General features: G+C 50.4%; 1 protein-coding gene across 6 annotated transcripts in view; it reads right to left on the bottom strand.

Annotated features, from left to right (window-relative positions):
* PCBP3 (poly(rC) binding protein 3) overlaps positions 1-15,161 on the bottom strand; it is a 46,384-nt gene that overhangs the window by 12,171 nt on the left and 19,052 nt on the right. The window contains exons 5-14 of one of the 6 annotated variants that reach the window (XM_090144568.1): positions 10,890-11,029; positions 10,756-10,779; positions 10,089-10,121; positions 9,384-9,500; positions 8,929-9,060; positions 8,512-8,640; positions 5,932-6,075; positions 3,903-3,944; positions 1,438-1,516; positions 744-803 (exon numbers count right to left, since the gene is read on the bottom strand). In XM_090144568.1, the coding sequence (XP_090000694.1) occupies positions 744-803; positions 1,438-1,516; positions 3,903-3,944; positions 5,932-6,075; positions 8,512-8,640; positions 8,929-9,060; positions 9,384-9,500; positions 10,089-10,121; positions 10,756-10,779; positions 10,890-10,958 (829 nt within the window). In that variant the 5' untranslated portion in view covers positions 10,959-11,029. The remainder of the gene's footprint in view (positions 1-743; positions 804-1,437; positions 1,517-3,902; positions 3,945-5,931; positions 6,076-8,511; positions 8,641-8,928; positions 9,061-9,383; positions 9,501-10,088; positions 10,122-10,755; positions 10,780-10,889; positions 11,030-15,161) is intronic. The other 5 variants (XM_090144569.1, XM_090144570.1, XM_090144571.1 and 2 more) reach the window with 5 other exon arrangements.

Genomic DNA, 15,161 nt, shown 5'->3' with positions numbered 1-15,161 from the left:
GGTCTTGAGCATCTCCAGGAATGGGCCACTCCTATCCTTGGCGAGGGCAGGATCAGTGCCACAGGCAACGGCAAAGGGCAAAGAAGGGTGTGTGGAGGACAAGGATTCGTGGAGCAATATTACGACATTTATTTTTGCTACCACCTGGTTGGGTCTCTTTCCATGGTCTGTGATTGAGTGATGTTCCCAGATGCTTTCAAGGCAGGCAGGAAGCGCGCCCCAGCATGTCCGGGAGGTCTTGGGGTGATTTCCCTGAGCAACAGCAGGGTATGAAAGCACATTCAGCACATGGCCTTGCAACTGCCAGGGACATCTGAAATGGAAATTTCTCCAAGATGGCTGTGATTTGGCTCTTCAGGGTCCATTAAAAACGCAGCTATCCCTGAGTGACTTGAGAGACAGCTAAAATTTCATGTTATTGCTATTCCCACAAGTATTTTTCTATGCTTTCTGGATGAAGTTGTGCAAGATTAAACAGAAGAATAACGGTGGTGACGCTAGCGCCTTTCCATTAGATAGGTGGCCATTACACACAAACATCAAAAACAGGTAACAAACTGCAGGTACTTCCCTTTGGACATGCTGCACAGAGGGGATGGGGGGCACGATACTGCCCACCAGGAAACATGCTCTCTTCTCCACAAACAAGACAATTTATCCAGGAGCACAACAGTGGCACAGTCCTACTTCAGAAATATATTTCAGCAGCCGCCTACTGATTTCCCTGTAGCTTTGTGTTTTACCTGATGATTGGCCCATCAGATTTTGAGCTTCTTCGGAGGAATGTAAGGGCAGCTTTTCTCCTGAAGAGCAAAGAAGAAACAGATTTAATGCTTTTGCCTTCGAGGAGATAAGCAATGTCACTTCATCTAGGAAGCTCAAAATATGATGAACATACGGTCAGAAAAGGCATTTCCATCCAGCACCTCGACCACTGAGCTTTCATCATTGCCATCCCCTGCGCTCTCTATATCTGCTTCCTAGCTCTCTGTGAAGCCTTTAGCAGCGTTTTTGCAGCCCAGGCTGGTGAGCCACACCAGCACCCTGCACCGCAGTGCCTTCCCATTGCGTTCCCCGCTGCTGTCCCAGCCGCATCCCGCAGGGCAGCATCTCTGGCTGGTGCTGCGGGATGCAGGGACATCCTGCCCGCTGCAATGGGTGCATGGCAGGGGATGCTGGCTGGGAAGGGTGGTGCAGGAGCTCATCCTTCTGCTCAGAAAGCCAGCAAGGCTGGGAGCAGAGCGGGCATGCATGGTTATCCACTGCCACGTCCCCCAGATTTCTACCTGACCTCCCTACCAGCCTCTCCCCGTGGGTACTGCGACCTCAGCTTCACTTCTCCTATTTGTTTCTGTTAGATACAGTGATTTTTGAAAGACAGAGAAACTCTACAGGTAAGAAGAGAAGGATATCTAGAAAGGGCGTGTGGGTACGTACCAGGGAAAGCGGGGGTGGTCTGTCCAAGGGGAGTAAAGGGGGTTTGCTGCATAGCCAACTGGTGGAGCTTGGTCAACTGCTGAGGGGTAGGAGGGACATTAGAGCTAAGAAGGTTATTGTCATAGAGTACAACAAGTCACACCAAAAAGCAAGAACGAACTTATAATGGAGAAAGAAAACAAACCAAAAGAAACCTAAACCAAAAAAAAAAGAAAAACCAACCAAAAAAAAAAAAACTAACAAAAAATTGGAAGCCATGTTGAGACATGGCGAAACCAGCATTAACAGAAGGACTTGGCCTGGGTAAGATGCAATAAAGCCCAAATCTTTTGCAGAACTGCTTGGCCAGGGTCTGAAGTACAATACTAGCTAGAAGCCCGTTCTCAGCCCATCAGATGTCCTGGCTTTTTGTCACGAGCACGCAGCCACTGTGTGTGATGAGCTGCAAAGGCAGCAGCATGGCCTCGTGCAAAGCACCTCCAGCCCCTGCCAGGTCTGCAGCATGCTGCTCGCTGCTGGCTGCCAGCAGAAGGGCACCTGCCCATGTGTGGCTCCTCTGGTTATAACCACCTCCCCAGCACCAGGTGGTGCTGCCTTCAGGTAGGAAATGTCTCCGTGAGATGGACAGCCCGTGTGGCTCCTAGTGCCACCTGGAACATGGGCAGTGTGAGTATGACCCCATGGCCAGCACAGGGAAAGATGGGCTTCAGCCATGGCCAGCAGTAGTTCAGATCCTCGCATCCCTTGTTGTGATGGGGACCTTTTGGAGCCCCGTCAGGAGGCGAGAATTTTGTTGGGAATACATTTTGTGCTCTGTGTCACCGTTCCAAATTAAAACCAAACAAAATGAGGGGGGGATGGAGGTGGGCAGATCGGCTTTAGTGGGGAGCAGGAGGGGATCTCCATCACTACCCACACTCCATCACACTCACTGCTGCTTAACTGAGGAACGATGGTGCTCTCCAAACAATCAGAAATAGTCCTGATGCTGGTTCTTAGCAACCCCAGGCAATGCTGAAGCCCTCCAGGAGACAAAGCTCCCAGGGATCTGTGTAGGTTTTGCCAGAGGGAGAAAAACCGGGGCAGGAGCTTGCATTTCAGCTTTGGTGTTTGAAACGCTGTCACGGGTCTGCAGGAGGGGTCTGCTAAACACAGCGACCTGCAAGAATGAGGGCAATGCCCCCAAACTATCTTCAGCATGGGTTTCTTTATGGAGCAGTATTTAAAATGACAGATCCTCACAAGAGGGCTGAGGGAGGGAGGGGTGGCAAGCACAGCTCTCGCACACACGGCTTTTTTTCCAGGTCTCAGCAAATCTGCATTTGCACAAATCTGGATGGAGCTGGGCAGAGCACAGCAGCAAGGATCAGACACTGCTTTGCCACTGCTGATGAAAGCTTAAATCCTTCCAAAGCATCGCATGTGCTATGCTGCATTTTATTCCTGTCATACAGAGGGGAATAGTAACAAGGAAAACACGACTCGCTTCCACGGTTTGCAAAGGAAAACTGGGACAAGAACACGGTGATCTACCCACTGCAACACGCAGCCGTGTTTCTCTTCTGCTTTGGGAGCTGAAGTGAAAGGCACACAATTCAGAATATTTCTGATCAGCATTGCAGCGAGCTCTTCAAAGTATGGCAAAACTGAGTGATATCCGTGCTCCTCTGCTACAAGCAGGGGAAGTCACTGCTCCTACAGACACAGCCCAGCCTGCAGAACAAGCACAGAACCAGGCTGTCCCCAGTGGGGCCGTGGGCAATGTGCACTCACAGTGGCCTGGAGAAGAAGTATGGCAATGACTCAACATCCAACTTGCCCAATGGGCAGGAGAAGCCCTGAGCCACATCAAACCAACAGAGCTGCGCCACAAGAGCAGCGTCTTATAAAAGCACCCCTTCCCTATGTGTCCCCCAGCATATGCACTGCAGGTCCCACACCCATCCTGGGTTGTGTATCAGAATAAGCCATGAGCAGGGGGGACTTCAGCACGAGCAAAACACATTCCCATCCCTCATCACCTGGATGAGGATCCCACGGAAGAGACACGACCCTGCTTCAAACAGGAAACCACACACTGACAAAGCTCTTGCTTCTCCCATCCCACCCAGACATCTTGGCAAGCCATCGGATGACCAGTGTTCTAGGATAAGGGGGAAATAGAAGATAAGTTCCTTTTTTTCCCCTCCCTTTGCTCATTTTGATCATTTTGAGGCACAAAATGCGTGATCTGGTTGGTCTCACCATGAAGGGATAGCACAATTTAGCATCAGGCCAAGTCCTCAGAATTAATAAAGTGTGTGTTCACAGGTTAAAAGGCTACTCAAGGTATTACAGAGACTACACGTGGCCAGTTACTTTGAGAATATGCTATTAATATTATTGTCTAATATTAATATTCCGTCATCTAACAGTAGCATGCAGGTGACATAACAGGGTATAAGAAAAACAAGAGTAAAACTCACATCCGGGTGTGGAATGGCGTATTGTCCCTGAATTGTGTAGGCCTGCAAAGGAAAAACAGAGGCTGTTAGAGGAGGCAGGAGGTGGTGAAGCCCTGCCAGCCCTGGGCTTTGCTGGGTTTGGGGCTGCAGGGAGCCCCTCCCAGCCTAGAGAGATTGTTTTGGCTCTTCCCAAAGAAGAACACAGCTCTTCAAACGTCCCAGGGCTGTATGAAGGGGGAGGCAAGGCTGCAATGGGCTTCACTGTGCAAAGGTGCTCAGCAGCCAGAGCTCTGTGCAAGGGGTGCACGACGGCATCGCCACCACCCTCTGTGCCTAAACGTGCATCCTAATGCAGGCAAGGCCGTGCCATCCTTTAGGGTGCACAGCTCCCAGCCCGCTCCAAACCTCCCATCCATCCCAGCACTATGCTGCAGCAACGCAGCGAGGCTGCTGCCACACGTCCCGGGGCTTACAACAGGCAAACCCATGCAGATGTTGGCTAAAGAGTTTGCTGTTATTACCATCACTTGTAGTAATCCCTCCTCTTTTGTAAATAACCCGAAGATAAGCACCACTGTGGGCTGAGAGCCACCAGAGTGCCCAACGTTTTGGATTCAACCAGCTAGCAAGATGTATCTCGCTAGTTGCCACATTATTCAGATGATTCTGAAAGAAACGCTCTAAGAGATGGATAGCACTTGATAAAGGGAGAGTAAAGATGGCCAGGAAAAAAAGAAGAAAAAAAAAAAGGAACACCTCCTGAACATGTGCTGCATCCTCCACAAATAATGAGGCCTTTAATGCCAGGGAGAACTTGGCATTTCCTGGCAGCTTGATTCGGCTTTTGGCTTTTGATTTGAGACGCTAATTGGAAGCAGCAAAATGAAAGGCAGGGAGGTGAACTGGGGGGATGCAGACTGAGCCTCTCACTCCAGCCTGGCCCACAAGGAGCTGCCAGGGCTGAGAGGCTCACTGGGGCAGGTGGGGATGAGCTCTGCTGCCCACTGCATCCTGCAGCATCCCTGCAGCAGGAGCGTGCTGCCCCTTACTCTCCCTTTTGAGAAGTACTGCTCGCCAGGCAGCTGGACCCAAAGCTCCTTTCCAGGATGGTTGCTCAGGCTGCACAAAACCCTTGCCCTGATGCTGGCAGTGACCACAAGGTGCTAAGTCAGCACGCTGCCTGACAGCCTGTGTTTTAGGCTTCTGTTCTGCTATTTTGTTATGGAGTGGGAGAGCATGAGACAGCTTACATGGTGCAGGAGGTGGCACCAGGTGATTCATGTCAGGTTGTGGGCCAACCTGACGGTGCTCTCCAGGCTTCGTGCTCATTCCTGCCATGCTTTACGGAAATCAACTGCTCGTTAGTTTAACTGAGAGGCACAACTGTGAACATATGCATCACACAGACTTAAGGCATGTGTTGCATACATGGCTATTCTGCACACAGAAGTCTGCTGTCACCTCTAAGAGCTGCCAGAAGTCGCTGCAAGGCTTGATTTAGCCTTGCATTGCCATGGCGTGACATGACATAGGCTGTCTCATGGATACAGGTGAGGCTTATTCCTGCAGCAGGAGTTCCCTCCTGGCGGCAGGGATTGACCCTCCCACGGAGCAGAGGAACAGCCCAGTCCTGATCAGCCTAGAAGGAGCCTGGCCCACCTGATACCAATTTGCAACGTGCAAAGTTCCTTTTAATTAGATTGGTAATGCCAGAAAATAGGAAATATTCACACGTGCATGGCCCCTTGCATATCTATCAGCAAAAACGGATAAAAAATCAAGCTGATTTTTGAGCCAGGACTCCTAGAGGTGTGACTATGAGCAAAATCAGCATTTTAAGTGGATAGATAGACTCATCCAATACAGAACAGCCTCTGTGCTGTCCCCAGCTCCATCCTAAGGGCACTGCTAGGCACCACGCTCTCTGTTGCCCCATCCCTGCCCCTGTCCCCAGCAGTTCTGCAAGGAGCTTTTGGTCTGGCTGCTGCGGCGCGACACGGATGGGATGACACCATGCAAGTCAGAAGGCAAGAAACCTGAGTGCACTAACGGGCAGCGGCTGGTGCTGCAGTAAAAGGCTGAGGTTGGCAGTGGAGGCTGCAAGCGGGTCGGCTCTTACCTGACCACCTGCAAAAATGACAGGGGTGGAGGCGGGCTTTGGGCGGTAGGGAATGGTGGCACCTTTTGGTGGGGACTAGGAAAAGGGACAAGGAAAGGGAGAGAGAACATTAGAACAGCTTTCCTGAAACAGCAGCAAAAAGAGCATTAGAAAGCACCCGACGGAGCACGGGCTTCCAACCCGTGCTGTGCTGCGGGGTGAGCGCAGCCTCCGGGGCCACGGCCAGCAGCACCCGCTCCGGGCAGACAGCATCTCTGGACAGGAAGACATGGGGAAAATGGGCATTTAGTGGACAAGGAGGACACCCTCAGGAGTTCCCCTGCCAATGCACAGCACCTCGGAACACCTGTCAAGCTTCCCCACCTTGGCTCCGCTCTATACACATTCTGTCCCCTAGACCAGGCTGATGCTGGGCTGCAAGATCCTTCTCAAGGCACTCCATAGGGGCCTTCAAGGTGCAGGGAGGTGGGGAGGAACGTGATGCCAAGCCCATGTGTGCATCCTCACACAGCAGCTCTCCTTGCATCATATCTTCACCATGGGCACAGCGGCACCTCTGAGGCTTGGTTTCTCAGCACCCAGGCAAAGTGCTGTCGCTGTCACTGAGGCCTCCCATGCCTCATCCACTGCTTTGGCCATGGCAGCTCCATTTGCACAAGGCTTGGCAAGCCCTCTCAGACAATAAGGTGAGCATTTCTGCAGATCTCACCCCCAAGCTGCACAGTGGAAGCTGTCTGTTGGAGCAGCCAGGCAGGTGCCAGCAGCAGAGGAGCTGAGATTTGGGAGATTCCTTTGGATCATGAGAGATTTCAGATGAAAGCCTTCTGAGTCCGCCAGAGGTGAAATGGTTCAGTTGCTGCTAATATGTAAGGATAGCCAACATAAATTACATTATCTTGTAGAAAATTCCACCATTTTCCTCTACATTCTTCTACACGTCTGTCTGTAGCCACATGGCATATTCAAATCTCCTTGCTTAGTAAAAGTCTCTAGGAAAGCCGTGTGATCAAAGCACTGCATGCATAACCACAAACCTGCTTTTTCTTTCATCACATTACAGATCTTGGAGGGGATGAATAAGAATTTCTGTGGCAAGATAACTGAAGACATAAAAGCTACAAGGAGCAGCTCTGTAAACTGTTAAAGCTGGGGGACTTTCCAGATCTATGACTGCAAGAATATTAATGTGTTTGTTGGTTGTTGGTTTTTTTTTTCCTCTTTCCCGCTGCTGAGCAATACAGAGGAATATCAACCCTGTGTTTTGGTCAGTGAGAACAGCAAGATTTATAACACACAGTGAACATCACCTCGAACCCATCTCTGCCACAGTACAGAGCACGACCTGAAGCCACTGCGTGGCTAAATCCGTGCTCCTTTAACAGCACAGCGTGTCCAAGTGAGCACCAGCAGTGGTTGGCATCGAGGTTCACGGCCTTTCCTCTCTAGTCATTCTGCTGGCAAACTGAAGTTGCTTATGGCTGGTGTTGCTTCATCTCAACCACATCTTGGCGTCCTCTTCTGGAGCTCTTGCAGCAGCAAACATCCCAGTGCCAAAACAAGAGGCACTGGACACAAACTGGAGCACAGGAAGCTCCTTCTGACTATCGAGCAGCACTTCTGTGTTATGCAGGTGACACTGAGCCCTGGCACAAGTATTTAGATGTTGTGGGGTCTCTTCCTTGGTGACCTCCAGAAGCCTCCTGGACATGGTGCTGGGCACCCTGCTCTGGGTGTCCCTGCTGGAGCAGGGGATGGGCCAGATGGACCCAAAGATCCTGTCAACCTCAGCTATTATGCAATTCTGAAACGTTTCTCCCTGCTCTAAAGAAACACTGGCATTAAGGCCACCCAGCAGAGCAGCGTGTCTGTGCCTTTGGCTCTGGGAGGCACCAGGAGCGGGGATGTCACTGTGTTGTGACAGCAATGGGTTCCTTCTTGAGCTTCTCCAAGGTAGTAAGCATGGAGGTGGAGCATGTAGTTGCAGTCAGCTCCAGCAATAAGCTGTTGGCATGGCAGCATTGCTCCAAAGCAGAGGACTTTGTGAATAACTTCTCCCAGAAAACTGTACCCTTGCCACACGTTCATGCATGCCATGGCTCCTGCTCTGCACCCGCCTTCCTCACCACCTCTCCTCCTCCACCTCACTGGAGTTTGGGCTTGGGTTCATGCCCACCACTCCCTTCCCTTGGCACCCTCTCAGCTGTCCCAGCACAGCAGATGCACTGGCTGCCTCCTCCCAGCACCCCTCTCCTGAAACCTCCTGGTGTTGTGACACAAACCTTCTCCTTTCAGGCACCCAAGCGGTTTCCAGTTTGGCAAACTAGAAATAACACAAACACAGTGGGGGGAAAACACATTTGGGTGGGTTTCACACGAAGGTACCAGGAAATGAGAGTGGTCCACTAACGCGTGGTGAACAGTGACAAGGACATGATCCACAGCTCTCAGTGCTGTTGTGATGCCGGGCAGGTTTTGTCCTATATACTTTACCCCCTTTGTTACAGACTGTACCTCCAGCATCACCACACAGATCTGTTTGACACACTGGATAATTGCGTCGGGTGTCCCCGAGATTGTCACCGCCCGCTCCGTGGAGTTGGGCAGCATGTCCCCTGCCACTTGAACCTGAGCACCTGTGGACTGGAGACAGAAAGAGAGAGAAGGAGGAATCTCAATGCAGAAGCCCTCTTCCCTTCATCCAGCTTCAGCTCCAGTGCCACGTGCCCTCAGAGAGCTGCAGCCCCATCCTAGGGAGGACATAGCAAGTCCCATGGGACAAAACCCGTGACACCACTCCTGCATCAGCAGAGACCGTCCTGGGAATTGCCTTGACGCACAGTGCCAGCTCACGAGCATCCCCCTTTCCAAGGATGCAGATCAGCTCTGAGGAGCTGCAGTTACCCACAAAAAAAAAAAAGTGTGATTTACCTCCCTGATTTCCTTGATCTTGGAGCCTCCCTTGCCAATCAGCGAGCCACACTGGCTAGCTGGTACGACCAGTCGCAGCGTCACTGGAGGTTTACTGGTGGCAGTGCTGTTGCTCATTGAGTTGGTTATGTCCTGGGGAAGGAAGAAGACAACGCATCAGCCCTTGTTCCCCAACCCAGACGTCTGCCACACAACCCCAACCCAAATGCCCAGAGCCAGCAAGGAGGGATCGCATCTTCCAGACCCAGGCTAGGCTCAGCTCTTGCCCGTAGAGAGATGTCTGAAGCAACTGGGAAGGCTTTGTGCCGAGGTTGTGTACCAGGTGAGCGAGTCCAACCATGCATGCATGGGTTGAAGGCATTCAGATGTATTGCTGGACCCAACAGTGGGCTACAAGGGTGGCATGCAAACCCTCGCACTCCACCCTCTCAGGGGAAAGGGGTCACATTTCTCACCTCCTCAAATTTGTAGGCGATCATAGCAAAAGCCTTGAAGATGGCATCGGTGGGGCCAGTGATGGTCACAATCCGCTCAGGGCAGTTTCCCTCCGAGATGTTGATTCTCGCCCCGCTCTGCAAAGAGAAAGGCATTCCTGGGGCAGCCACAGCCACCGGATGCAGCACAACCCTTTTCCTGAGCTGGATCCTCAGCACCCAAGAGCAGAAACTCAGAGTGCCCCGGGAGCACACTGCAAATTGTTCCCTGGTCACCACGTGAAGACATCCCATCTAATCTTAAAAACTCCCACCCTTGCCCCACGGTACTTCCAATCCTGACTCGCCCTGAGCCCCCAAAAAGGATTTCCAAGGGCCTGACTTGGATATTTTACTGCAATGTGAACCTGTGCTTTCAGGGCAAGAGTGGCCTGTGGCATCACTGCGTGTGAAGAGCTCTGCTTAGTGATCTGGTAGCTCTTTGGCAGCTAAATGTACAAAGACCGTGGGCAAACTCTCTCATCTCATGAGCAATCTTATTTCACTGTGTCAGAAGTAGGAAGCTGTTGTCTCTGGAAAATTCCCAGTAAACACAGTATCTCACAGAGCAGTGAGCCATTGGGACAGCTCTGGTCATGCTCTGTGTGCTGCTGGGAGGAGAGGTGCCAGCCCTTCCCACTCCTCATCCCTCTCTTCCAAATCACTTCATGGACCAGAGTTGCTCACCTCTTCACGCATCTTCTTCACAGTCTCTCCTTTCTGAAATAAGAAGCAGAAACACGGGCCATTGTAAAAACTCAAGACAAAACAACCTTCCCAAACATGCATCTCTCTAACACACTGCAGCACATGGCCAAAACTTCGGGGAGCTCTGTGACACCTGGCCCTGACACCTACACGATGGGTGAGTTGAAGAGCTGATGATCCAAACTCACCCCTGCTCCCACGTCTGTAAGGACTGATACTGACCAAATAGCATAACTGTAACTTACACCTCCCTTTCTAGATTTCCTGTTTGGAGGAAAACCTCATGGAAAAGCTCATGAACAGTCTAGACGATCAAAAAAGATGGCCCTTTGGAGTGGTTGTGAAGGATGGTTTCTGCTCTAGTATCTGTGGAGAACTCTAATATCATGAGATACAAAACTGTGACTCCTTCCAGGCCTGAAAAGTTGATGTATAAATAAACTGCAAGCATTTATTTAAAGAATAAGGTGTTAATGCTGCAGATCTTCACCACCACAAATAGCCAGGACTTAATCATGGAGCAGATGCACCTCGTGAAGCTTTCTGTGTGAGCTAAATGGTGCCCTGTGGCCTATGGGGCAAGAATTTAAGCTAGTTTGCATCACATTCCTTAACCTTATTTAGTGAATCTAAAATATGTGCTTACCTTTCCAATGATGCTTCCGACTTCCTAACAAAAAAAAAAAAAAGAAAACGCCACAGAATAAATGATGTTGCCAAGACATGAATATAACCCAAGCAGGAAAGGGAGAGGGGTGTAGCCCTGCCAGGAGCCTTTACCTTGCCGTGCATCAGCAGCCGGATGGTGAGGGTGACGTTCAGGCCGCCTTCGGAGACCTTTGACTCCATTTCCTACCAGGGATGGGAGACCAGTGGGAGGAGCCCTGGCACAAGAGGAGGCAGCGGCACAGCCGTATCACCTGGGGACAGAGGGGCAAGGATGGGCATCCCTGGGGTGAGTTGGCATTCCTGATCCCTCCTCATGGATTCACCACCCCTACCTCTGCCACCCCACCGTCAGTACATCTATCTGTTCCTGTTAATTGCAGGGGAGCTGGACTAGATGACCTTCAAAGGTCCCTTCTAATTCAAGTGATGCTATGATGCTACGATTCTGTGACAAGGGAGCAGGGAGTTGGTGGAACCCTCTGGTCAAAGACTGATTGCAGAGCTTGGACTTCAAAATACCCAGGGCATGCATCTGGCAAACCAAAATTCACCATTCTGAGCATGAATGAACACTCAGAAAATCTGGAGCTGTGGGTTTTGGAAAAGCCGGCTCTTCTGTAAGTGGAAATATCCATCAGACTCCAAGAGCGAGGAGCAGGAAGGGCTGAGCTGGTGTTCTGATCACTGCACTTCTGGATTTTAATCTGTAAGCCAGGTGCTGTGTCTGATGAACGCACGTCATTTCCAGCTGTACATATTTCATGAAACCTCTGCCCATCTTCCAGACGCTGACACAGTCCCTTCCATTCCTCCTCTGCCCTCTAGAGGTAAAAATGCTACCAGTATTTTCGAGGCAGGAAGACAAATTGCAGTAGGTAGGGAAACAAATCCTGTTGTTTTTTTTTTTTTCCCAGTGTCTCCTTAATAGCATCTCTGTGCAAGGAGGGGGCACACCGAATGTCTCTGCAGCCTACTGCATGGGGAGACCAGTCCTGTCTCAGGGATGATGCCAGCATCCTCCTGTGCGCAATGCCAGGAGATCTGCAGCAATTCTCCTCCATGTTCTTTAATCCCTCGGTACACATCAGATGGGAGATTTTTTCTGTCACAAGCATCTGCTGTTTTTCTGTGCTCATACAGTGGTGTCTGTGACCAAAAAATGGGAGGTAAACCTAGTGCTCAGTTATTACTTTGAAGCAAAAAAAAGCAGCTGGGATGTATAAATGTGTAGCAGTGCACAAATGGCCGCGAGTTGGGCTTGAGTGAAAGCATCCTCTTCCAGTAGGCTCCCACAGAGCTCAAAATGGACAAAAGCCATGCGGTGAGCAGGGAGATGATGCTTTCCCACAAGAGCACAGCTGAATGGAGACGGGGCTGTCACAAACCGAGCAGCTCTGGGAGAGCTGACACGTTGGCTGTGCTGCGCCAAGCAGGGGCTGGCAGCCCCAGGGAGGTGGGCCATGGCTTTCCCACCAAGGATGCATGAAATCCACCACGGTGCTCTCACCAAATGCCCTGTATTGCAGCCACCTACCACAGCCCTGTGCTCCCTATCCCTCACATGGGAGACCCTGAAGCTGGCCGTTATGTAAATGTTTCCAATTGATTGAAAAAGTGGGTCATGTGTTAGCCAAATGCTCCTGGCTTTAAGATCTATCAGCATTATTAAATTAAACACGCTTCATGCTCCAGCAAGCAGGAAAGCTACATTGGCCTTTTCTTAATCATACTAGTGAAAGGTAAGTCTTTTATATGGGAGTTCATAAATGCGGTGGAAACTACGAGAACAATGGATCAGAGGCATTTACTCTGTCTGTGAACCCCCCCTCCAACATTGTTCATTCTTCACAGACAAAGTGTTGAGAAAAAATCTCACTCCGAACACCATTTTGAGCATTTCAGAGTGTCCTCAGCCCAAAGAGAGACCCCATGCTCTAGGATCCATCTCCTCACAGGGCAAGCGAGCTCTGCCTAGCTCACAGCATCTTCAGAATTGCTTCTTTGTCCTTCCCTTCAGAAGCCCCGAGGACATCATTACATCCAGCCTGACGGATAAAGCAAAGTGCCCAGCTCCAATCCAGCACGGAGCTGGTGCAGCCCTGCAGAAGTCAAAGATGCAGCACCACGAGATGGAAGAGCCAAGTTTGGACCCAAAATGGAAGGTACACTGCAAACCAAGTGAGAACTGCAATGCCTGGGATACTGCATGCAAAGGAGCAGAGCAGCACTCCAACCTGCAGGGTTGGGAACATGGCACCCAACGCTGATCTGTCCCAAAATGTTTTTCTAAAGGATGACCTGACTGCAGAGAAAACACAGCTTTTGAATCCACCTGCCTTTTGAAAGAGTGCTTGCAGAAGGCATCATTGATACATAGAACAACCCAGCTCTTCACCTCTCCTTTGGTTTTGAAAACAAATCTAGTAAATTCCAGGAAATGTTCTTAATCCATCAGAAATACCCACTGACTGCAAAACAGCTCGTGCACCAGTGACCAAGTAGAGAAAAGAAAGGAAAATGGAAACCCAGAACAGAGGGAGGACTCCTGCCCCTCCCCAGACGTTCTCTGATTTTTTTTCCCACACCAGTTTGTTGGTGGTTGGACAGATTGCCTAAGTTGGTGCTCTCGCCTTTGTGCCAGCCAATTCACATTGCAAACATCGAGATGCACTTAAGATTGAATGAAATCTGATTATTAACACCGTGTATTAATTTAATTTAATTTAGTCCTTTTAAGACTGTGATCATTTTCACGTCCTGGCTCCCTCACAGGAGATGGAATGTAAGCATGGGGAGGGAGGCTGAGCGCTGAGCTGGCCTTCATTCTCTAACCTGGTTTCCAAACCTCCATTTTAGCAGTGGGTTCCACCGAGCTGATGTCCCCATGGGGGAGCATGGCTGGCTCCTGCCACCACAGTCACCCAGCTCATGGTATGTTTGCCCTGAAATGTCTTCCTGAAGGGCACCCAAATGCCACCACAGCCAGGCAGTGGCTCAGAGCACTTTGCTTTTCACCAAAATGCCATTTCACACACCAAGATAAAAAAATAAAATAAAATAAAATAAAATAATAAAATAAAATAAAAAGCTCCAAATGGCTCCGTTTTCCCCCAAAACACTTTGTTTCTTTGTCTCAGCTGCTTCCCAGCAGAAACACCCTCACCTCCCGCCCGTGCTGTACCAGCCCTCCTCTTCTTTCTCCTATGCATCTGCTGGCACTTACTGGGCATGGCTCCAGCCAGAGCTGCCTGCAGCCCCTCTGCAAGCAAGAACCAGGGCATCTGCTACCAGAGAGATCCATCGCTAGCATCACTGCTGCCTGCAGACCTGACATCCCACCCTTTGAGGCTGAGGGGTCCCTGCTCCCGTTAGGGCACACAGTCCCAAGCACTCCTCTCCTTCTCATCTTTAGGGTTTTGTGGGTGTTTTCCTTCCGGTGCTCCTTCTTTGCAGCAGTATTCTGGTTCTCAGTTATTTCCCAGACATCTGTGGAAGTCGCAGTTGAGCAAGAGCACTCTTGCCCTCAGCAGACACAATTTTTCAAGCCTATTCTCAAACCTGCCTTCCAAGCCAGACAAGAAAGCTAGAGCAGGCAGAAAATATGCTTAGGTTATCTGAACTGAAGTCACCCTGGTACCTCTGGGACCATGCACTGCCAGAAGTCAGATGCATAAGGTAGAGTTTCTTCTCCAGATTCCGTCATGGAATATTCTCCTCAGTGTTACAGAGATCAAGTTTCATGGCACTGACTAGGTATTTATTTTGGGGGACAGCAATGTTTTCTTCAAGCTGTCCGAAAACAATCAGAGAAAACAACTTGATGCAAAAACATCCCAGAGGCACAACGTTCCCCCTCCAAGAAGGGCTTGGATGGAAAGTTCACGGGCACTGCCAAGTAAAACTCAAAGAAAGTCTCCGTCAGCCTCGTCACCCATTGCATGGCCTTCAGAAAACCACTCCTTCTTGGTAGGTTTGTTCAATCCAAAGCCTTGGAGCCCTTAAGGGAAGAGCTCTTGCAGGTCCATGTAGGCAAAGCACTGGGACCAGCCAGGGCTCTGCACGAGGAGCATGTGCCACCTACCCAGGCACCACCCAAAGATCCTGCTCTGGAGCACCTCGGTGGTTGCTCAAAGGCAATGCTGATCTGAAAAGCGTTCAACACAAATCACGGGCTCTTTGGAGCTTCAGGAATCCCACCTGCAGGATTCCGACCGCAAAGCTCCAGCATCCTTCAGCACACCACAATATGCCACAGCAAGGGCCATATTTCTAATGCATTGGCTGAGTTTCATGTTTGAGACTAACACCTCGGCCAAAAAGTCCATAACTCTAAGTGTACATTTTTAAGCAATGAGGGAGGAAATATTTAAGCACCTCTGACCT

This window comes from Phasianus colchicus, chromosome 7, assembly GCF_987193195.1.
Source record: "Phasianus colchicus chromosome 7, bPhaCol1.hap1.1, whole genome shotgun sequence".
In the NCBI taxonomy this organism is placed as follows: domain Eukaryota; kingdom Metazoa; phylum Chordata; class Aves; order Galliformes; family Phasianidae; genus Phasianus; species Phasianus colchicus.
Note: the sequence above shows the minus strand (reverse complement) of the source record. Positions and strands in the feature narration are given on the sequence as shown.